Source organism: Pleurodeles waltl, chromosome 8 (genome assembly GCF_031143425.1).
Source record: "Pleurodeles waltl isolate 20211129_DDA chromosome 8, aPleWal1.hap1.20221129, whole genome shotgun sequence".
NCBI lineage: Eukaryota > Metazoa > Chordata > Amphibia > Caudata > Salamandridae > Pleurodeles > Pleurodeles waltl.
In genome coordinates, this window is record NC_090447.1 from 650,522,141 (window position 1) to 650,545,180 (window position 23,040).

General features: G+C 44.8%; 1 protein-coding gene across 1 annotated transcript in view; it reads left to right on the top strand.

The window, feature by feature from the left end:
• Positions 1-15,128, top strand: part of PTCHD1 (patched domain containing 1) — a 967,974-nt gene extending 952,846 nt beyond the window's left edge. The window contains exon 3 of the mRNA XM_069204742.1: positions 11,215-15,128. Within this exon, the coding sequence (XP_069060843.1) occupies positions 11,215-12,875 (1,661 nt within the window). The 3' untranslated portion in view covers positions 12,876-15,128. The remainder of the gene's footprint in view (positions 1-11,214) is intronic.
• Positions 15,129-23,040: the final 7,912 nt, after the last annotated feature.

Here is a 23,040-nt window from a genome sequence, read left to right on the forward strand (position 1 = left end):
CACCCCAAAAATGTGGACACCTTGACCAATGTGGCTACAGAAGGAAAACTCCAATCAGGAATAAAGTTCAAAGCTTTATTTAACAACGACAAAGTTAGTGTCATAAAGACAATGTGTAAAATCAAATTGCAAAGATATATGATCATCATAGGCTGCCCAAAGCGGCGAAACAACTTCAAACAAGTTAGCATTAACACAATTAGGCATTCAAGAAGAATCAGGCATATCATTAATGAAATTATCTGAGATACATAAATATATCTCAGGTCAGATTGTATCAACATTTGTCAAGTTCAATGAAGCAGAATATGAAAATTGGGGCTGGACACAGATTATCCCTACAGCTAACCAAATTAGGAAATGCATTTGAGGGGACAAACACATGTGGGCAAATACAACAAAGCAGGAGCATCTCCTTCGCAATGGCGAAGAAGCATCACCACCCTGCCTAAGAGCCAGGAGCTGTAAAATAAAACAATATTCACTTATTCTTTTATTTTACCATGTGCAGGGTTTCTCCAACCCGGCAGTGTTGAACAGCTGAGCTGGAGAAACTGCACAGACCCAAGGGTTATGTCTAAGCAGCAGTCCAATCGGCTCAGACCAATCCAGACCTGCTTTCATGCTAGGTTTAGCATGAAAGCAGCGCCAGGATTGCTGGGGAGCCCGTGCTGGTGTCCCAGTTGATGGTGCCCCAGTTGATACTGGGACACCAGAAGAGAAGAGGAGGGCAAGGCGGCCGGCAGCGTCCATGAAGGTAAGTTGTTTTAAAAAAAATTTAACAACATATATTCCCCCCTGCCAGCCCATCCCCTTGAGATTTGAAGCTGCTGCTGCAGTAAAAAGGCCAAAAATAATTTGAGGAAAATATATCTTGGACTACAGAATGCTAGCTAGAAAAATGAAAAGAGTGAGTATCAGCATGATAGATTCTGTTCCATAAAAAGGGACATATCAAGGGGGAGTGGCAGGCAGCTGAGAGAGATACACCTCTCCAAGGGATTGCATTCAGGGACTCTTCATCAGCAAAACATCTAGATCAGTAACAAATCCAGTCAGGCATATCATCGAGCAAGGTGCAGAGAGAGAGTCTCATCTGCCTAGGGCCAAGGGGTCTAAAAATCTGCTCTAATCTTTCAAAGTCCAGCCCTAATATAAAACACCTAAATCAAAATGATTTGTCGGTTTAATGACATCATCTGACGCAAAAAGGGGCATCATCCAATAAGAATAAATGGACACCTTTACTTTGCAGCAGTTCAGTATTTTCTCAGGTCTGTCATGGGAACTTTTTCTGTGTCACTCCAAACAGTGCAAACAACAGTATTCTTTGGCAACAGTTTGGTTGGTTCCGAGGTTTTGCTATAGGATCGTCTCAGTTCCATGTGAATCCATACCGTAGTGGCAACCTCTTTATTTTATATCAAGTCCACAGGCCTGGATGTTTCTCTCCAAAGTCACTAAACTAAAACTCTCTGTGCAATTGTGCAATTGAGCAATTAACCTATTGTAACTTGCAAAGGTTCTTGTGAGAACAGACCCTAAAAAAAAGCTCATGTTAGAAAGAACGATTCATCACTTTCACATGACTGCAAAATGCAAGCTCTGCAGGCCTAAGTTATGCTAACGTAAGAAAATATAAAATGCAGTAAAAATGCTTGTTAATAAAACGCCCATATTATGCAATATTATAAATTCAGCATTAATAATATACCATTAGAATAAGTAAACGATTTCATTATAAATTGTAAAAGTTTGTTAATACATAACATTCGGTATAACAGAGGAGAGCATTCCTTCTCATTTGCACGTATTTTCAAAGTCTTTGATCTTTGAAAAATAAAATTCAAATTCGTTTTGATATTAGCAATCTGTTTAGGATCTAAAATACTCTTTAACAACATTTTTGTTTCACTGAAATATTGTTTGATAAGAAAGACACAATTCTGACCAACAAGATTGAAAACATAAGCTCATTTAAAATGCGTGTCAGTGCAGCTTTCTACATTAGGATGTCAAAAATGGGACATAAAGCATCACCTTCTGCTGACATCTGGGTCACTGAAGCATTACTTCAATTTACGCTCCAACACTCCTCCTCAAAACAGCGTTTGATTCTGTCATTAGGCAATTTCTGTGGCAGAATCTACAAGACCTAGACCTTTCTTAGAAGCTTATTGTGACTACTGTAAAATAGAGACTTATTTTTTTATTTTATTTTATTATTTTTGCCAACGGGTAGTATTTTAGATTTGGATATATCCATTAAAGTGACATTCGGGAAATACGTCTCTTTATGAATAATAATTTTTGTTTTAAATTGAATGTGAGAAAGTAGCCTCTTTCTAGCTTGGTTACCCCCATTGGTGGCCTGTTTGTTAATGTTTGTCAGTGTGTTTTCACTGTCTCACTGAGATTCTGGTAGTCAGGACCCCAGTGCTCATAGTTTGTGGTCTACATGTCAGTGTGTTTTTTGTTTTGTCAGTATGCTTGACTGTGTCACGAGAGTCCTGCTAACCAGATGTGGGAAAGTACCATCTTGCTGGGCATGCTACCCCCATTTTTCCATGTATGTAAGTATGTTTTTGGCTGTTTCAATGGGATCCTGCTAGCCAGGACCCCAATGCTCATAGTTTGTGACCTGAAAGTATGTACCTGTGTAGTTATTAACTGTGTCACTGAGGCTCTGCTAACCAGAACCTCAGTGCTTATGCTCTCTCTGCATTTGAAATTGTCATTATAGGCTAGTGACCATTTTAACCAAATTCTAATTGGCACACTGGAACACCCTTATAATTCCCTAGAACAGGGTTCCGCAAAGTTGGTCCTGGAGAGCCGGGTCCATGCCACGTTTTTAGCATATCCACGTTTCGAAAAATGTAGATTTCTGAAACATCTTTTTTCTAAATGTGGATATGCTAAAAACCTGGCATGGACCCGGCTCTCCAGGACCGACTTTGCAGAACCCTGCCCTAGTTTATGGTACCTAGGTGCCCAGGGTATTGGGGTACAAGGAGATCACTATGGGCTGCAGCATTTCTTTTGCCACCCATAGGGAGCTCAGACAAACCTTACATAGGACTGCCACTGCAGCATGAGTGAAATAAAGTACATGTTATTTCACAGCCATTTTCACTGCACTTAAGTAACTTATAAGTCACCTATATGTCGAGCCTTCAGTTGCTGAAGGTTAGGTGCAAAGTTACTAAGTGTGAGGGCACCCTTGCACTAGCAAAGGTGCCCCCACATAGTTCATGGCCATTTCCCAGGACTTTGTGAGTGCAGGGACACCAATACACGCGTGCACTACATATAGGTCAATACCTATATGTAGCTTCACAATGGTAACTCCGAATATGGCCATGTAACATGTCTAAGATCATGGAATTGTCCCCCCATGCTAAATCTGGTATTGGGGTGCCAATTCCATGCATCCTGGGGCTCCTGCATGAATCCCGGGTACTACCAGACCAGCTCTCTGGGGTTTTCTCTGCAGCTACCGCTGCTGCCAACCCACAGACAGGTTTCTGCCCTCCTGAGGTCTGGGCAGCCCAGTCCCATGAAGGCAGAACAAAGAATTTCCTCTGAGAGAGGGTGTTACACCCTCTCCCTTTGGAAATAGGTGTTAAGTGCTGGGGAGGAGTAGCCTCCCCCAGCCTCTGGAAATGCTTTGAAGGGCACAGATGGTGCCCTCCTTGCATAAGCCAGTCTACACCGGTTCAGGGATACCCCAGCCCCAGCTATGGCGCAAAACTGGACAATTGAAAGGGGAGTGACCACTCCCCAGTCCATCACCACCCCAGGGGTGGTGCCCAGAGTTTCTCCAGTGTGTCCCAGACTTCTGCTATCTTGAATACAGAGGCATGAGGGCACAATGGAGGCCTCTGAGTGGCCAGTGCAAGCAGGTGACGTCAGAGACCCCTCCTGATAGGCTCTTACCTGGTTAGGTAGCCAATCCTCCCTTGAGGGCTATTTAGGGTCTCTCCTGTGGGTTCCTTTTCAGATAACGAATGCAAGAGATCACCAGAGTTCCTCTGCATCTCCCTCTTCTACTTCTGTCAAGGATCGACTGCTGACTGCTCCAGGACGCCTGCAAAACCGCAACAAAGTAGCAAGAAGACTACCAGCAACATTGTAGCGCCTAATCCTGCTGGCTTTCTCAACTGTTTACTGGTGGTGCATGCTCTTCGGGCTGTCTGCCTTCACCTTGCACTGGAAGCCAAGAAGGAATCTCCCATGGGTTGACTGGATCTTCCCCCCTGCTAGCGCAGGCACCAAACTTCTGCATCACCGGACCTCTGGGTCCCCTCTCATCTTGATGAGCGTGGTCCCTGGAACACAGGAGCTCCATCCAAGTGACCCCGACAGTCCAGTGGTCCTTCTGTCCAAATTTGGTGGAGGTAAGTCCTTGCCTCCCATGCCAGACAGTAATCCTGTGTACTGTGTGATCTGCAGCTTCTAGGGCTTCTGTGCACTTTTGCAAGGATTCCTTCATGCACAGCACAGCCCAGGTGTGGAAACAACTCTGCATCCTCCTGCACGCCGTGGGACATCTTCTGACTAAAGGAGAAGTTCCAGGCATCTTCCGTTGTTGCAGAATCTTTGGCTTCTTCCACCCGGAGGCAGCCCTTTTGCACCTTCATCCGGGGTTTAGTGGGCTCCTGCCCACCCTTTACACTTGCGTGACTCTTGGACTTGGTCCCCTTCCTTTACATGTCCTCAGGTCTAGGAATATGTCTTCAGTGCTTTGCAGTCAGTTGTTGTCTTTGCAGAATCCCCTATCTTGACTTTACTGTCTTTCTGGGGTAGTAGGGCAACTTTACTCCTACTTTTCAGGGTCTTGGGGTGGGGTATCTTGGACAACCTTAGTGTTTTCTTACATTTCCAGCAACCCTCTTCACACTACACTAGGCCTGGGGTCCATTCGTGGTTCGCATTCCACTTTTGGAGTATATGGTTTGTGTTGCCCCTAGGCCTATTTTATCCTATTGTGTTCTATAGTGTTTGCACTATTTTCCTAACTGCTTACTTACCTGATTTTGGTTTGTGTGTATATTTTGTGAATATTACTTACCTACTAAGGGAGTATATTCTCTGAGATACTTTTGGCACATTGTCACTAAAATAAAGTACCTTTATTTTTAGTAACTCTGAGTATTGTGTTTTCTTGTGATATAGTGCTATATGATATAGTAGGAGCATTGCATGTCTCCTAGTTCAGCCTCAGCTGCTCTGCTATAGCTACCTCTATCAGCCTAAGCTGCTAGAAGACTACTAATCTACTAATAAGGGATAACTGGACCTGGAACAAGGTGTAAGTACCACAAGGTACCCAATATAAGCCAGGCCAGCCTCCTACAGCCCCCACGTCATTCAGGCCTTTTTCCCAGACTTCATGAGTGCAGGGACACCATTTTAAGTGTGCACTACATATAGGTCAACACATATATGTAGCTTTACAATGGTAACTCTGAATATGGCCATGTGGGGTGTCTAGGATTGAGAAATTGTACCTGCAATCTGATTCTGGTATTGGGGGGCCAATTCCAGGCACCCTGGGGGCTCCACTATGGACCCTCAGTACTGCCAAATCAGCTCTCTGAGGTTTCCACTGCAACCCCAGCTGCAGCCACCTCACAGACAGGTTTCTTACCTACTGGGGCTTGAGCAGCTCACTCCCAGGAAGACAGAAACATGAATTTCCTTTAGGAGAGGGGTGTTACACCCTCTCCCATTGGAAATAGGTGTTAAAGGCATGGAAGGGTATTCTCCCAGAGCCTCTGGAAATGGTTTGAAGGGCACAAATGGTGCCCTCCCTGCGTAATCCAGTCTACACCAGTTAGGGACCTCCAGTCCCTGCTCTGGCACAAAACTGGACAAAGAAAAAAGGGGATTGACCACTCCCCTGTCCATCACCTCCCCAAGGGTGGTGCCCAGAGCTCATCCAGAGTGTCCCTGGGTTTTGCTATCTTTTTTTCAGTATAGTCAGGAAACTCTGGGAGCATCTGAGTGGCCAGTGCCAGGAGGTGGCATCAGAGACCCCTCCTGATAGGTGCTTACCTGGTTAGGTGACCAATCCCCCTCTCAGGGCTATTTAGGGTCTCTCCTCTTGGTGTTTCCTCAGATTCGGTTTTGCAAGATTCCAGCCGGACTCCTCTGCAACCTCTGCTTCACCTTCTACCGTCCGATCAACCGCAGAACTGCTTCAGGAACTCTACAACTGCAACAAAGTATCCAAGAAGGCTACTGCAACTCTGTAACTCAAGCTCCAGCCAGCAACTGTCTTCATCCCGCACTAGAAGGACCAAAGAAATCTTCTGTGGAGTGACAGAGGCCCTCATTACAACATTGGCGGGCAGAAACCGCCACCCGCCAAGTTGTAACTGCCGTGCGGCCGCCAATGCGGCCGAACTCCCGCGGTGCCCATTATGACATCCCCGCTGGGCCGGCGGGCAGAAACAGAGTTTCCGCCTGCCGGCCCAGTGGGGATGTGGGCCGCAACATGGGAGCCGGCTCCAAATGGAGCCAGCGGTGTTGCGGCCATGCGACGGGTGCAGTTGCACCCGTCGCGCTTTTCACTGTCTGCAGAGCAGACAGTGAAAAGCTGCATGGGGCCCTGTCAGGGGGCCCCTGCACTGCCCGTGCCAGCGCCCCAGGGGCCCGTGACTCCCCGTACCGCCAGCCTATTCCTGGCGGTTCAAACTGCCAGGAAAAGGCTGGCGGTAGGGGGAAATGTAATCCCCTGGGCAGCGCTGCTAGCAGCACTGCCCTGGCGGATTACTACCGCCGGGTCCATTGTGGCAGTAAACCGCCGGCCCCAGAAGCGCCGCGGTCGTAATGACCTTGGAAGCACCGCCAGCCTGTTGGCGGTGCTTTTGTCATTTCAGCCCTGGCAGTCCTGTACCGACACGGTTGAAATGACACGCAGAGTCACTTCCCTGCTTCAGCAGGCACCTCTCTGCAGTGACAACCGGTACTCTGGGACTCCCCTCCTGTCGACGAGCGTGATCCCCAGAACACATGACTGTCCAAAGGTCCAGCTGTCCAAATTTGGTGTAGGTAAGGGCTTACCTACCCTAGCCAGACAGTACACCTGTGCACCACCAGTTTTGCAGCTCCTATGTCTTCTGTGTGGTTCTCCAAGAAATCCTCCATGCACAGTGTAGTCCAGGTCCCCAGGACTCTATCCTGCGACGCTCAACTCCCTGAGTTGTCCTCAGGGGGCGTGGGATCCCTTTGTGTAGTGCTGCAACGACCACGATTTGCTACTCCTTAGTCCCCGTGTCCCGGGACTCCTGTGGGTGCTGCCTGGTCTTCTGAGGGCTCTCTGAAGTGCTGAGAACCCTCTCTGTCTCTTCAGTCTGAGTTGAGATCCACACGTCCCTCCTGGGCCCAGGTAGTGGCTTTTCCTGTCAACCGCGACATTTGCGTGAGCCAAGGTTTGTTGGTGGAATCCAACGAGGAAAACCAGCCTTCATCCAATGACTCGATGTGGGGCATCTCTTGCACCAAACAGGACCCCGCAGCTGTCTTCTTTGATACATTTCTGACTTAGCAGGGGCTCATGTTCTTCCTGGACTCTTCATCTGTTCTTGGACTTGGTCTCCTCTCTCCACAGGTCTTCAGGTCCAGGAATCCATCATTGGTGTCTTGCACTCTTGCTTGGTTTTTGCATAATCCTTTACCATGACTCCTAGTGTGTTCTGAGGAAACATGCTGTACTTTACTCCTGTTTTCCTGGGCTCTGGGGTGGGGTACTTTACTTACCTTTGGTGTTTTCTTACACTCCCAGCACCCCTCTACACACTACTCTTGCTTAGGTGGGGAACCGACTTTTGCATTCCACTATTTTAGTATATGGTTTGTGTTGCCAAAGGCCCATTCTAGTCTATGGTGATTTTCACTATTTGCGCTATTGTATGACTGTTTACTTACCTGATTTTGGCTACTAATGTACTTTTTATGTGTTTTACTTACCTCCTGACGGAGTATAGCCTCTAAGATATTTTTGGCCTTGTGTCACTAAAATAAAGTACCTTTATTTTTAGTAACACTGAGTATTGTCTTTCTTGTTTATGAGTACTGTGTGACTACAGTGGTATTGCAAGAGCTATGCATGTCTCCTAGTTCAACCTTGGCTGCTCTGCCTACAGCTACCTCTAGACAGCCTGGCTTCTAGACGCTGCCTACATTTCACTGATGAGGGATAACTGGACCTGTTATAAGATGTAAGTATCTGTGGTACCCACTACAAACCAGGCCAGCCTCCTACAGTGAAGAACCATGTTGTTTGCAATTCTAGTACATAACATCAGCAGCGTATTACCCCTCTTGCATTTCCAGGATAGCAAGGTTAATTTGCATGGAAGGTCTGTGTTATTTTATTCTGTATAGTTTTTATAGAGCTTAACAGCCCATCCAAATTCGATGTTTCTATGATCTGGTTCTATTTCTGATTTGCCTAATTTCAAGTGATTTTAAGGAGAAAAGTGGTGGATTGATCTGCAATATTGGAGAGATGAACATTAAAAATACAGAACAAATACATATGTTTTGATGTACTTTAGCTGTGTTCATGAAAAAAGTCTTCAAAAGCAAGTTGTGCAGCCCATAAAAATAATTTACAATGCTGCCCTTTGCCCAGCCCTTCAGTGCCTTACCAGCATAATCTAGAAAATCGAACCATGTTTTATGTTGAGTTTGGGACTGGCCCTGAACTTTTGCCTAAAGCTTCGAGGTGTCAGACACAACTTCTTGACTAAGATGGCTTTCTTAGCAGGGTGGTTTGTCTTGTCCCCTACCTCTAAAGGAAGTAGGGTGTCCCTCCCCACTGTGGGCATGTACTGCCAAAGACTACTTCCCCAGAACTCTTCTGGGACCCTGTGCATCCTTAAAACAACTTCATAGACTTCTAGCCACTAATCCATGTCATCCTCCACACTGGAAATGGGTGCCACATCTTTGGTAATGTGGATTTTAGACTCACTTGAAGATACTGCTGCTATGCTGTCACCATTGCCATTGTTCAACACTATTTCCGGGCCTGTTATGTCCAACTCTCTCAAACTAAGTTCATGGGCCAACATCTTCTCCTCCAGAGCGAGTTTTCTCTCCTCGCGGGGCTGCTCCAATCTGGCAAGCTTCAATCTGAGTTTCCTCGGCTCCCTCCTGTCTGCCAGCTCCTCTGGGTACAGGTTCCTGGAAGAGACACTGCTCCCTGGTCAGGAAACCATTCTTGCTCCTGGCAAACTGTTGGCCCTTTCCTCAGGCAGTCCCCCTTCCTCATTGGAGCCCAAGATAAGGCCATCCTCCTCCTCAGGAATTTCCTGCTCCTCCTCTGGTAGGTCTTCCCCTGCAACCTGCGCCTCTGCCCGGGCCCTCAAAGCCTTCTGTAGTTTCATCTTACTGGTGAAACTCATTGTAGACAATTGAAAGTCCTTGCAGAAATCCTTCTGTTGTTGCACAGTGTAAGACTCTAACCTGGTCACCTCAAAGCCAATTAATGCAAGTGCGGCTTCTCCAGAGCGAGAAATAATTTAGCAAAAAAAATCAAAAAGGCCAAATAGGGAAAATTTACAAAATCAAAAGGAAGAAATTGCCAGTTGGTACACGTCAGGCAAAAATAGGAGGAGTAAGTAAAGAGGAGGTGTAGTGTACACTGAATCATTATATGGTATTGCACAAACATGTTCTATCCTTACCGCTGATCAGCAATGTTATCATGTTAAGGGGAGAAGCACATGCACCTTAGCACTGATTAGCAGTGGTAAAGTGCTCAGAGTCCTAAGGCCAACAAAAAGATACCACAACAAAACAGGAGGTAAATGCAAAAAGTCTGGGGTAATATCACCCTAAGGATGCCTGGTCAAACACAGTTGCTATCCTGAAAGATTTCAACTTTTAAGAAAATAATTTTAGAATTATTAGCATCACCGCGGCATGATATCAGAGTATGGATGTTGCAAAAAAAAAAATGCATATTGCTCAGCATCTACGTCCAAATCTACATCCAACTATGTGTTCTCATGTGCATTTGAGTTTTCTGATCTAGTGAGCCTAAAAGGTCATTTATTGAGTGTATTCTTCATTTATTAATTGATTATGTACGGTGTAAATACAGTGATAATGGACAATGGCAGACCACCCATGCATCATTGCCAAGGTTGTTCGAACATTATTGGAAGATTAGCCATATTAACAACTTATTCAGTCTTCTGGCCCCTGCACCAGGGTGTTAATCATGCTGCTAATTGTGATAGTGATTTTAGTGAAGGGATTACTGTCTATAGGCATATTAATTAAGTACACCTACCTCTTTAACATACACCACTGGACCCGCAACTATGTTGTAATGATCTTTGATTGTTACCAATCAGGTTTGAAGTCAAACCTGCCGAAAATATGAATTTCAACAACACCGGTGACCTATACAAATGCCATTGGACCATTCTGTAATAAAAATAACTATGGGGAAAGCCAGCACAATGTATTATATCAAAAGTCAATGGCAGTTAAATATCAATATTTTCCAGTAAGAGGATCTGTTGATCCATTAAATGTGATCAGTTCATTCAGATGCTGGATTCCCACACAGTGTTAAACAAACGGTGATGCAAAAAGCATTCCGTAAGGGAAAAGGGTCTTTTCCAAAACACACTATGGGTATTAATGCAGCACTATGATGTGATGAGCCCACACGGTGACCCTGCTGGAGTTAATAAGGTAGTATTATTGGCATGGCGGCCCAGGTGGTGGTTGCCTCAGGTTGGAATCCCTGGTTTGTAAAGTGGAATGACGAATTGTCAGGCTGAACTATCCACTGTGAAAAGCAAAGGAATGTAGAGAGGTTGGCCTCTACCTTTCTTTCTGGAACCTACTGACAACCAAAATGACCCATATAGAGACATTAGTAAGTCTTAAAAGCTCCTAACAGAGCACAGTCACTCATTGTTGGCCATTACTAAGTGAAAACAATAGAAGAATAATGGCAAAGATGGGAACACGGAGGTAGAAATGTAACAGATGTTTTCAAATGATTTGTATGTGTAATTTTGATTATCGTGTAAGGATAACATGTCATCAAAAATTAACATTATTTTTTGGTCCTATGTTTCTCTGGAATAGACATTTGACCTCACAACAAAGTAATATAACATCAAAATGCCAGATACGTTCAGAGTAGCAGCATAACCTTTTGTTTTGTTTTTCCTCCAGGGCATGGATTGTACGGCACATTTGAAATGCTGTCATCTTGGAGGAAAACCAGAGAGGATCAGCATGTGAAGGAAAGAGCTGCAGACGTTTATGCCAACTCAATGATCTCATATTCTCTGACAACAGCCATGTACCTGGTGACATTTGGTATAGGAGCAAGTCCATTTACCAACATAGAAGCTGTGAGGATTTTCTGCCACAATACATGCATAGCAATTTTCTTCAACTACCTCTACATACTCTCCTTTTATGGTTCAATCCTGGTGTTTACTGGTTACATAGAAAACAACTACCAGCATAGTATATTCTGCAGAAAGGTACCAAAGCCTGAGGTATTGCAACAGAAGCCTACTTGGTACAGAGTACTTATGACAGCAAAGTTTAGCGAAGACACTGCTGACCCTGACCCAGAAGAAACAAATTCTTACGAAAGTCATCTTTTAGTTTGTTTCTTTAAACACTACTACTGTGACTGGATAACGAACACATATGTCAAGCCTTTTGTAGTGCTGTTTTACTTAGTTTATATTTCCTTTGCCTTAATGGGCTACCTGCAGGTCAGTGAAGGATCAGACCTCAGTAACATTGTTGCAACTGATACACGAACTATAACCTACACAGCTGCTCAGCAAAGATACTTCAGTAACTATAGCCCAGTCATTGGCTTTTACATCTATGAATCGATAGAGTATTGGAACACTAGTGTGCAGGAAGACGTGCTTGAATACACCAAAGGGTTTGTTCGGATATCATGGTTTGAGAGCTACTTGAATTACCTTAGAAAACTTAACATGTCCACGGGATTGCCCAAAAAGAACTTCACTGACACACTGAGATTTGCATTCTTGAAAAATCCACAGTACGCCCACTTTTCAGAGGACATCATAATTCCCAAAAAATACAACAACGAGGCAGAGGTTGTGGCCTCTAGAATGTTCTTAGTAGCCAAGACAATGGAAACCAACAGAGAAGAGCTGTATGACCTTTTAGAAACATTAAGGAAGCTATCTCTAACATCCAAGGTGAAATTCATTGTTTTTAACCCATCGTTTGTATACATGGATCGATACGCCTCTTCAGTTGGTGCCCCCTTACAGAACTCATGCATCAGTGCTTTATTTATCTCTTTCTTCTCCGCATTCCTAGTGGCAAACTCTCTCATCAATTTCTGGATTACCTTAACCGTAGTCTCAGTTGAATTTGGAGTGATAGGGTTCATGACACTGTGGAACGTGGAACTGGACTGCATCTCAGTGTTGTGTTTAATTTATGGAATTAACTACACAGTAGACAGCTGTGCACCACTAATATCAACGTTTATTCTTGGAAAAGATTTCACGCGAACTAAGTGGGTAAAAAATGCCCTAGAAGTGCATGGGGTAGCGATTTTACAGAGCTACCTCTGTTATACTGTTGGTCTGATTCCTCTTGCAGCTGTGCCTTCAAATCTGACCCATACACTGTTCAGGTGCTTGTTTTTAATAGCATTTGTCACCTTCTTTCACTGCTTTGCCATTCTACCTGTGATACTGACTTTTGTGCCACCTTCAAAGAAAAAAAGGAAAGAAAAGACGGTCCCTGAAAACCGAGAAGAAATTGAGTGTGTGGAAATGGTGGACATGGACAGTACTCGAGTGGTTGACCAAATTACGACAGTGTGACAATTTCTTCTGTTTGTTCCTTTTTTGTTTCACCTTAGGTCTTACAAAGGGAAGGTTTTGATGAGGCATCTCCTTTCGGGGGATTAAAACAAAAAGCAGGTATAGTCTATCCAATACATAGGTTAGGGAAGAAACATGACTACATGACATTATTTTCTAGGAAGGAAAGGATATTGAAAATAGGGAGGTAGATTGTTGTCTACTTCAATTAAGCTTTGTATTTGAAAGAAAAAGTTGTGATTAGCAGCTATAAATGATTTTCTGATTATTGAGCCAGGCAGACTGAAAAGTCAACTGACAAAGAGAAAGCAGAGCTGTCTTTTGATCATATATAAAGGTTTATGAAGAGCAATAACTCAAGTAAATAAGCCCACTATTTCAATAGAGGCCCCTTCTCTTTCGTAAAAGAAAAATGTTTAGACAACTACTAAATCCCTCATTTCAAATGCCCCGTTAATTTCGATGGTGTCGGTGACTGGCGTTATCAGAATGATGCGTTAGCAGTGCAGGTCCAGGATATTTCACATAGAGACTTCTTCGCCTTCTGCGTTGGCAGGGATAAACATGCTGAAACCAATCGGCACGGTAGGTCGGATGTCCATCTCAAATGTCTTATCATGCCCATTATTCCAATGCCCTTCAACCCTTCCCCGAAATTACTAACACGCCTGGTAATGTCAATAACGGGGGCCACATCGTGATGGGATGCATGAATTTTAGACAGGACACGAAAGAGAACAAGAAAGAGGAAAACGCAACCTCTACTCACTGTTAACAACTTGTTCCGTTTAAAGCTTATGCTTTAGTTCTGAGAAAGTCCGAGTTCTATGTTTGGACTTTACGCACCTTAAACTAAAAAAAACACAGGCGCTCGGCTCTGCGCAGAGCCATCACCATATGGACCCAGGCATATGCGTAGCTTTAATGGGTGGAGCAGGTGCTGTGGCACAGGGGGTCTAGGTGGCTGAGGGGCCCTCTGAGCCCTAATTATTGCTGTATTTCACACTTCAAACGGGCCAGGAAGCGTCTTTCCCACCTTGCACTCGGGCCGATGACACAGTGACAATGTCACTGCCATGTGTTATACTAGGCCACCATAATGAGGGCCTAAGAAACAAATCCTAATGACAGGTGGCAGTGACATAAACAGAATACTGCTACTTAATTCATAATCTGCACATATTTGGGTATTGTCACGAAATAAATTGAAACCACGCAAATAAAATCATGTGCTCATCTGCTCATGTTCTAAGCATCAAAGGTCAAAATTTACTGGTGAGCAGATTTTTGATTGTTGTGGCAACATGATGCACGTACCTATAGTGGGCACATATACCTGAAGGTTCTTCAAGCACTAGTCCATATACATCAGTTCATCTGAACAAATACCTGGCATTTTCCAACACATATGCGTCTAACAATCTTAACAAATACAAATCTACTAACCTCAGTTAAAGATGAGTAAAATGCCTTATTTACATTTGGTGAACTGGTCTTCAAAAAACAATTCTTCGATAATTTTTTTCGTAAAAATGACTGGAACAGAAAAAGAATATAAGCGTGACCGCTTCAAGGTTCTCATCTGCTTTCCATTTATATATTTTTTTATTTTATGGTTGAAAATCAGCCGTTTTAAGTTAGCTTTACCGCCTGACAAAGTGTTAATTCTAGCTGAGAAATTGTCGCAGACCACTAGCGTTTTTACAGACGATTTTATAAAGTGAGAAGAGCCTCCCCCCTCGTTCTAGTTTTGTGCAAAAAATGTTTTTTACTGTAGTTCCATTATCATGACTAATTTCCATTTTAATAAACGCCGTCACTTCTGCGTTCTGCCATCGAACCATATAGCAGTAGTCCTGAGGCCTTTTTAACAACTGCCCAACGTGCAGTTTGGCAGTAAAGTACTCCTGTTTTAATTTCCTGTAGCAGAATCGGGCTATGGACATGCATGAGAAAGCCCATTTGTATGCAACACCAGAGACATTTTAAGGCCTGGCCAAAGAGGGCAAGTGCCCAGGACTCTATCTCCTAAGGGTTTTTTGGGAGAGTGTATTTTTTTTCTCTCCGTATCACCTCTAGTACTCTATTTCATCCTTATTTCCACTCTTAGCTTACCAGTGGTGCCTGGTAATTTTACTTGGGAGGGGAGGTGGGAGGGCACACACACACCCACCCATGCATCCACACGCACACACTCCCATTCACAACACTCACTCACAAATACACATACATTTATACACGTATGCAAGCATCAAACAAAAAAAAAAGTTTAAAACTTCCCTTTTTTGAAGTGAGGGAAGCCTTGGGTGTCCTGGGAGGGTTGGGACTGCAGCCTCCCCTCAACGAGAGATGTCAGCAGGCCCTCACTCATCAGAGCAAGATGGGGTCAGTGAGACTGCTGACTCCACCCCACTCTGTGATGAAGTGTCACTAATTGCACTTGGCCCTGAGCACTTCAAGACTTAAAACTGAAGTGCCCAGGCCTGAGGCAATCAGTAACACTCCCCCTTGTCACAAGGGGGGGAGCCTCAAGACACTTTTGCCAGGCTGAGGAGGTCATGCCCACAGGGCTGTGAAATCCTCAGCCTGGCAAAGTTCAGCTCAGGCAACCAGTAGCATGTGCATTTAGTGCATGTCTAGCTCCTGGTTGCCTGACCTGAACAAGAAGAGTGTCTCTCAGGCTGACATTTGTTCAGCCTGACAGTCACTCTTCTTGCTGGTGGAAAAAGTGAGGGAACATGGCCCATCAGCCCATATAGGGGGGGCACAGCTGCAGCTTACCTGTACCTCTGACTGTCTCTCTCATTTTAAGGTTGGGTCACCAGACATGACATAGGACATCATTTACAAGGCCTTAGCGGCACACTGCACCACCGGAGCTTCATTTTTTAAAATGTTTCAGTGGTGCAGTGTGACAGCCCATATTTACAAGGCCATGCAAAGTCACGTTGCATGGCTTTTCATGGCCTTATAAATAAGGCACTCTTTCATGCATAACTGCATGAAAGGGACATTTCATGGGTGTTGCTGTGCGTGTTCCCCCACAACACCTGTGGAACCTGAGGGAATCTGACGTATTCCCAGATTTACAAGGCTGGGAATGCATCAGATTCCTATGCCATCACACGGCGGTGACGTTAGAGTGGCGTAATGGTGAGAAATAACATTATTTCTCCTTGTTTTTCCACTTTCTATGTGTGCTGCATTCTGTAGCACACATAGAAAGAGGAAAATGCCATTAATGATTGTTTATGTGCAGGAAGGTGCCCCTTCCTGCACATAAACAATCATGCCTGCAATGTAGTGCATGCATTGGCACTAGGCAGCAGTTTGTGTGCCAGTACTGAAAAAAGTACGGGAATGCGTCGTATTTCTGTAAATACTATGCATCCCTGCACTTTCAAAATGACACAGCGTGGCTCAGCAAGCTGGCTTGCAGCGCCACGTTGCATCATTTCCACGTAAATGAGGCCCAAATTTTGCTTGTTTTTTTCTGTGTCCTCTTTCCTGAAAATGTAACATGTGATTCAGTGTTGCTTGGCAGTATGCCTGCTTCAATTAACAAAAAACAAGTGATCACCTAGCGATAATTCTCATTACTCTAAATACCCTGTTTCTCCTACCAATACTTACTCATATGAGGTGTTTCACCTCTACCCAGGCCCACGTGTTCTAGCCAGAACCAATGAAAAAAGATTGATGTAACCCACTCCTCCCCCTCCCACCCTATCTCCAATCACCCTGTACCAATCTGGTAATAAAAGGGCATAGAGCCGAGAAAACAACCTGGACATCTCAAAGCCAAAAAATCAAGGAGTCAGGTTGTAATCCGGGAAGGGACTGTGGGACGTAACTATTGGTATGAGAAATAGGGTATTCAGAGTAATGAGAATTGCCAGTAAGTAATGAATTAATTACTTCCTCAAGCCTATTTCTCGTCCCAATACTTATCAGTATGAGGATATACCAAAGCAAAAACAAACAGACTCCCAAGAACAAAGAAGCTGTAAACCTTTGAGTAATGCAGCACAAAACATTTTTGCAAACCAAAAGATAGTAGACAGGAGACCAAGTTGATTCACTGAGTAACAGCAGCCAACACCTGAGAGCAAAAGGCCAAGGGTTCATGTACATTTAACCTATAATATGACACAAAAGTAGAGGGAGCAGCCCAAGTGGCTGCTTGACAAATATCCAGAAGGGAAACACCTTCGGCTTCTGCCCAAAAAGCCACCATGCCTCTTGTGGACCGCCGCTGGACACCACCAGGCAGAAAAGCATTTTGAGAAGCATATATCAGGAAAATCAAAAGAACGAATCCAATGACTCAAAGTAGGTGTAGAAGCTTTTAAGCCATGACAAAAGACACCAAAGTTCACAAAAAGGTTCTCATACTGACAGAAATCCTATGTGTGAGATAGATAAACAGACACAGCTCGAGCCGCATCCAAGGTATGGAAGGCTTCAACCTCAGGAGTAAGAGGCTCTGGAAAAAAATACGGCAAAGTTATCTCCTGCCTCTGGTGAAAGGAGGAAACAACCTAGGGAAGGAAGCTAGGACCCAAGTGCAGAACAAGTCTGTTAGGAAAAATCTGTAGATATCGGGATTTGATAGATAAAGGACCCAATTCACCCAACCTACTTGCAGAAGTGATGGCCACCAAAAAACACCTTTAAGGAAAGAAAGTTCCAGCATACACTATCCAGGGGTTCGAAAGGAGCAGTATGAAGGGCTTGCAGGGCCAAGGTCAAGTCCCAGGCAGAAACCACTGAATGAACCTGAGACTTTGAAAAAGAAAAATCCTTGAGTAGACGGGATCCCAAATACAGCAATTCAGGAATACCAAAAGAGAACAAATCATCCTAATAGCAGCCATTGGACTCTCAAGGTAGAAACTGCCAGACCTTTCTAAAACCCATCCTTCAAAAATTGAAAGACAGCAGAGGTGGAACTAGAAACAGGATCCAAGGATTTATCATTGCTCCACTAAACAAAAGAAGACCAGTGATGCGCATAGGCCTTGCTAGTGGAAACTTTCTGGGAGTGCTGAATGGAGGTTGCCACCAGAGAGGAAAGACCCTGCAACATCAAACCCCACCTTTTAGGAGCCAAGCCATCAGATAGGGATGCTGACGTGGCTGAGGGTAGAATGAACGTTTGTGTGGGAAGCATAAGGAATGGAACAACATATTCTGGAGCTGTCGCCATCAACTGCAGCAGAGGAAACCATACCATCCGAGACCAAAAAGGGGCCACCAGAGTGATGCATGTCACTCTGTACCGAATTCTGGCCAAGAGTTTGGGAAGAACAGGGGATAGAGGTAAGGCATACAGAAGCACAGACAGCCAGCGAAGTGCCAGAGCATCCACCACCCAAAACCCTGGCTCTGGGCACCTGGAAAAAAATGAGGAAGGGGAGAATTCACTCCAAAGGCAAAAAGATCCACATTGTGTGTGCAAAATCGGCATCACAGTTGGGCCAAAACACAGGAAGTCTGCTGAGTCTGTCTGCCTGCACATTTTCTTTCCCACAAATGTATGTTGCTGAAAGAGAAAGGAGGTGAGATTCTGCCCAACTCCCCACCTGAAATGCAAGAGAAGCCAGAGATCCTGTACCCTGACTGCCTGTTGATGTATGACTTGGCAACAGTGTTGTCTGTTCTCACAAGCACCACCTGATTGAGGATCAAGGGAGAAAAATGAAACAGAGCTAGAGAAATTGCTTTCGGCTTCCTCCAATTAGAAGAGAGCATGCTCTCCTGATGAGACCACTGCCCCAGAATAAATAGATTGTCCAAACTACCCCCCCCCCCCAGACTGCTGGCATCGGTAGTAATAACCTGGGGGAGGGCTGGCAAGAGTGGGTTTGAGCCACCACTGGAGAAAGTGCCATCCGTTGGAAGACACAGGTACCAGAGATTCCAGGGACTGAATAGGTGGCCTCCACTGTGGGAGCAGATGCCAGACCAGAGGGCCCAGGTGCAGACAAGCCCAAAGAACAACAGACACAGGATCCTGAAAGAAAGAGAAAACACAAATCAAAAAGATAATTCCAGGCAGCTGTGAGAAACAATATAAAGTGAATCAAATGTGACCCTGAAGGCGAAGCCATTCTCGAGCTGTTGCAACCTCCTTCTGACCCGGAGACTAAAGTAGATTGCTCAACACCTGTGCCCAATCCAGAGGAAGACTGACCAGGCCCACAGCCATCCTGAAACGATCCCCGATGAACTGCAGATCCTGTAAAGGAGCAAGATGCGACTTCTCCCAATTCACCAGTGTTCTAAAGCTCTCCAAAATCCTGCACACCAGCACAATCTGGGCCTGGAGGATGGACAAGAGAGGATGATGCTGGAGCCAATCGTCCAGATAGAGATGAATCATTATACCTTGACCATGAAGGTACGCCACCAGGGGGGCCATCACTTTGTTGAACACCCTGGGGGAAGTAGCCAGGCTGAAAGGAAGGACTCTAAACTGCCACTGGACGCCGTTCACACAAAATTAGAGAAACTTCTGATGGTAACGAGCAATGGGAATTTGGAGATATACATCCAGTAGGTTCAAGGAGGTGAGCCATTCGCCTGGGCGAATAAGAGGAATTATGCATTGCAGAATTTTGAACCGTGGCTTCCTCAGGAATCTGTTCAGTTACTTGGGATTGAAAATGAGCCTCTCCTTCCCAGCAGGCTTCGGAACAAGAAAGACTGGAGAGTAAAAACCTATCCCCTGCAGCCCACCGGTACCGGGACTGTAGCATTTTTGCTGAAGAGATCTGCAATCTCTTGAGAAAGAGCTGGGAGGTCGGAAATGCTTGAGAGAGGCTCCACTGGAACTGTCTTTCGAAGTCGAGGGTGTACCCTTCCGAGATGATGAGTAACACCCAAGCATCTGAAATAATGAACTTGCCAAGTAGGAAGAAAAGCAGCGAGACGACCTCCCACCAGGAGGGCAGATTAGTCAGAAGAGCTTCCCAGACTTGGGTGCCAGAGGAGGTTGAGGTTTGGAGAAAGGATGAGCAGGGACAGAAGAAGAAGACCACTAAGACTTGGACTGAAACTGCCCTGAAAAATCCTGAGAGTGCCTTTTAGTAGGAGTTTTCAAAGAGGTGCAAGCCCGAGGATGAGGATAAAACCCCTGAGCGTGCTTTTGATTCTTTAAGGCTATGTGTGCATTGGTTCTAAATCATCACCAAAAATCCGGCTGCCAGTGAAGGGCGTATGTAACAACCCTTACTTCTGAGCAGAGTCCATCTTACAATCTGAAAGGTAAACATGGCGGCGAGCTGAGACAGAAGAAGCCATGGCTGAGGCTTGAAACATCCGCCAAGAACTTAGCTTGGATCTCTATAGTAGAAAACAAAGATGAACATTCAAGCCCTTCTTGGAGAGCCAAAGTCAAAGATTGAAAGTCCTTAACTAAGGATTGAGAGACATAGACAGCATGAATTGCGGCTCGAAGGGCCAGGTTCAGGCCTAAAAGGCATTTCTTCAGTGAAGCCTTCACCCGACGATCCACAAAATTTGAAATGGGAACCTCCTCAGACATGAGAGATGGATGGCTGGTCAAATGATAAAGCAGGGGATAAATTTTCAAAGATATGGGGCACTCTTTGCCTGAAGAAGTGGGAGAAGAAGGAGCATAACGAGACTCCCCAGAACCTCTGGACCTCAAGTAGGCATCAGAGAGGGAGGTCAAAAGAAGATGGAATTGATCCTCTGAAAGTTGTAATCTATGCAAGGACCCAGGAAGAACCCCTTCGGATCTGGAACACTTCCTCCCCTCTTGTATATCACTGGAGCAATAACTGCACTTAGCCAATCTCTGTGTTTTTTGGTGACCTGGCACATAGAAGGAGGGGTGGCCTGCATATAAGGCACTAAAGTACCCCCCAGTAGACCAAACTAAAGCCTGCAAGAAAAAGGGGCACTGCAGGACATTTCCCATATAAGGACACCCAGCATAAAAACATATACATGAGTTATAAAAATGCATGCATTTATACACATTCAGTAGCAGCATATAAATTAATTTTTTTGTTTTTTTTTCAAACAGGCAAATACACCAGACACCAACAAAAACCCAAGTCTGAGTGTGAGCCCTTTTTTATTTTTTTTCACATTTAATATATATATATATATAAATGTATTTGATAGTAGGCAAATGATCAGAGGCTAACTGGAACCCTCACCTGTCCGTGTGAGAGCCAGAGACCGTAACAGCTAGTCCCCCGGTGCCTCCTTACCCTGAATGACTCAGGGAAAAGGACTCAACGAAAAGGTGCAGCAGTAAGCCTGTTCCCATAGCAAAGGAACAAGGTACCGCTGGCCTCCCACCACCCGAGGGGGCTCTGAGCACCCAGAGAAGCAGGCGGAGGAACGCCACCCACCTGGCGCATGGAAATGGAGGCAGCTTCAAGCACCATCTGCTCCGGCCGTACTAAAAACCTATGTAAAATGGCCATCTGACCTGGTGAGAGCCACATGTATGGCTTGCTGTTGAATGGCTGACATGTGCTCTCCCTGGAGGAACCTGGCATCCTAAAAGAACGGCAACAGCTCCCACAGAATAAAAAAAATGAAACACCACGCGCACGCCGAGCTAGCGTGTGGTGGTCCGAAACGGCAAAAAAAGGAGGTTTTGAAGCACCCCAGCCGACCACAGAGGTTAAGGTAGGTGAGTCCAAATATACACACAGACCTAGCAGTAATAATTGCAAAGCATAAATGGCACAAAGGAAGGCCCAGCCAACCTCTGGGCCATCCAGAGCAATGACCCCTAATCCCAAGCACAGTGCCAAGCACAATGCCAAAGTAAGGTACAAATAGGGGAAGAAAACCAACCCCAAGAGGTCTGGCCTAACAGGGCTTACCTGATAGGAATGGTGCATAGGACAGATAGGATTTGAGCCGACAAAACAAAAGTAGTTTTTTGGGCTCCATGCCCTTTTATTACCAGATAGGTACAGGGTGATTGGCGATAGGAGGGGGAGGAGAAGTGGTTTACATGAAGCTTTTTGATTGGTTCTAGCTAGGACACATGGCCCAGGTAGAGGTGAAACACCTCATATTAGTAAGTATTGGGACAAGAAATAGGGTTGAGGAAGTAATATAATGTACAGCTGTTGGGAACAGGGAGCCTCAAAAATTATTTTGCCTAGGGCACTCAAAATCCTTTAGATGACAGTGCACAACAGCCCAAAATGAACCCTATGTGACAAATTGACAATATAGAACTGTAGAGTTAAATGCTTCTTGCATGGTCTTTGATCAATAAGGAAAGCAAGAGGTGGACAAGGCCGTTCACTTTAGCCTTGTTGTAGCTATTTCTTGCAGTCTTTTGCAGTCTACTCCTTTGTGGTCTCCTCAAGGGACTCTGTGGAACCTCCTATTTAATTCACTCCCTAGTGCCCACAAATGTGAGAAATCAGGTCACGGCTTTAGTCAGTATTGTCAATACCACACAAAACTATTTGTCCTCATTGTGACCTCAAAAGCGAAAAACGTGAAAAGTAGGGGCAATTTTCCATTCTGATTTGTCTTGCTATCCCAATGCATACAGTCCCACAGCACAGGAATTCTCAAAACACAGTTCTTCGCTTTAAGCAGTCAGGGCTATCATCCTGCACAAATCGGGACATCTCTTGAGGTGGTGTCACCCACCCTTTTCAAAACTTTGGACCTGACACACCCACTAAAGTGAACAACTAAAACCCACATTTGTCATCCAACTCAATCTCCAAAGTGCGAACAGCTTTTGTGTGTATGCAAGCATATGTGTATTTTCTATCCATTCAAGTGTATGTTATTTCCATGAGGGCATTCATTGTGTTTCTTTATCAACTCATCTTTCCGAATAAATCTTGCGTCCATTTCGCCTAACCCTGAAAAAATCAAGCTGCAATGTAGGTTCCACAGTTGTACTATGCAAAGCATTCGTCCATTCAACCATCCTTCCATCCATCCATTCTTTCGTTCATTCATTCATTCATTCACCCATCAAGCCATGTTATTTGCTTAGTGCTTGAAACAGCATATATCCTTTGTGCTTTGTCCTCAATATTGATGAGGAACCACTTCAAATCAGAGTAATGCTTTGTTTTATTTATGGCAAATAAAAGAGGCAAAGACCAAAAGGGTACGTGCATACAGGTCAGGTACTCAA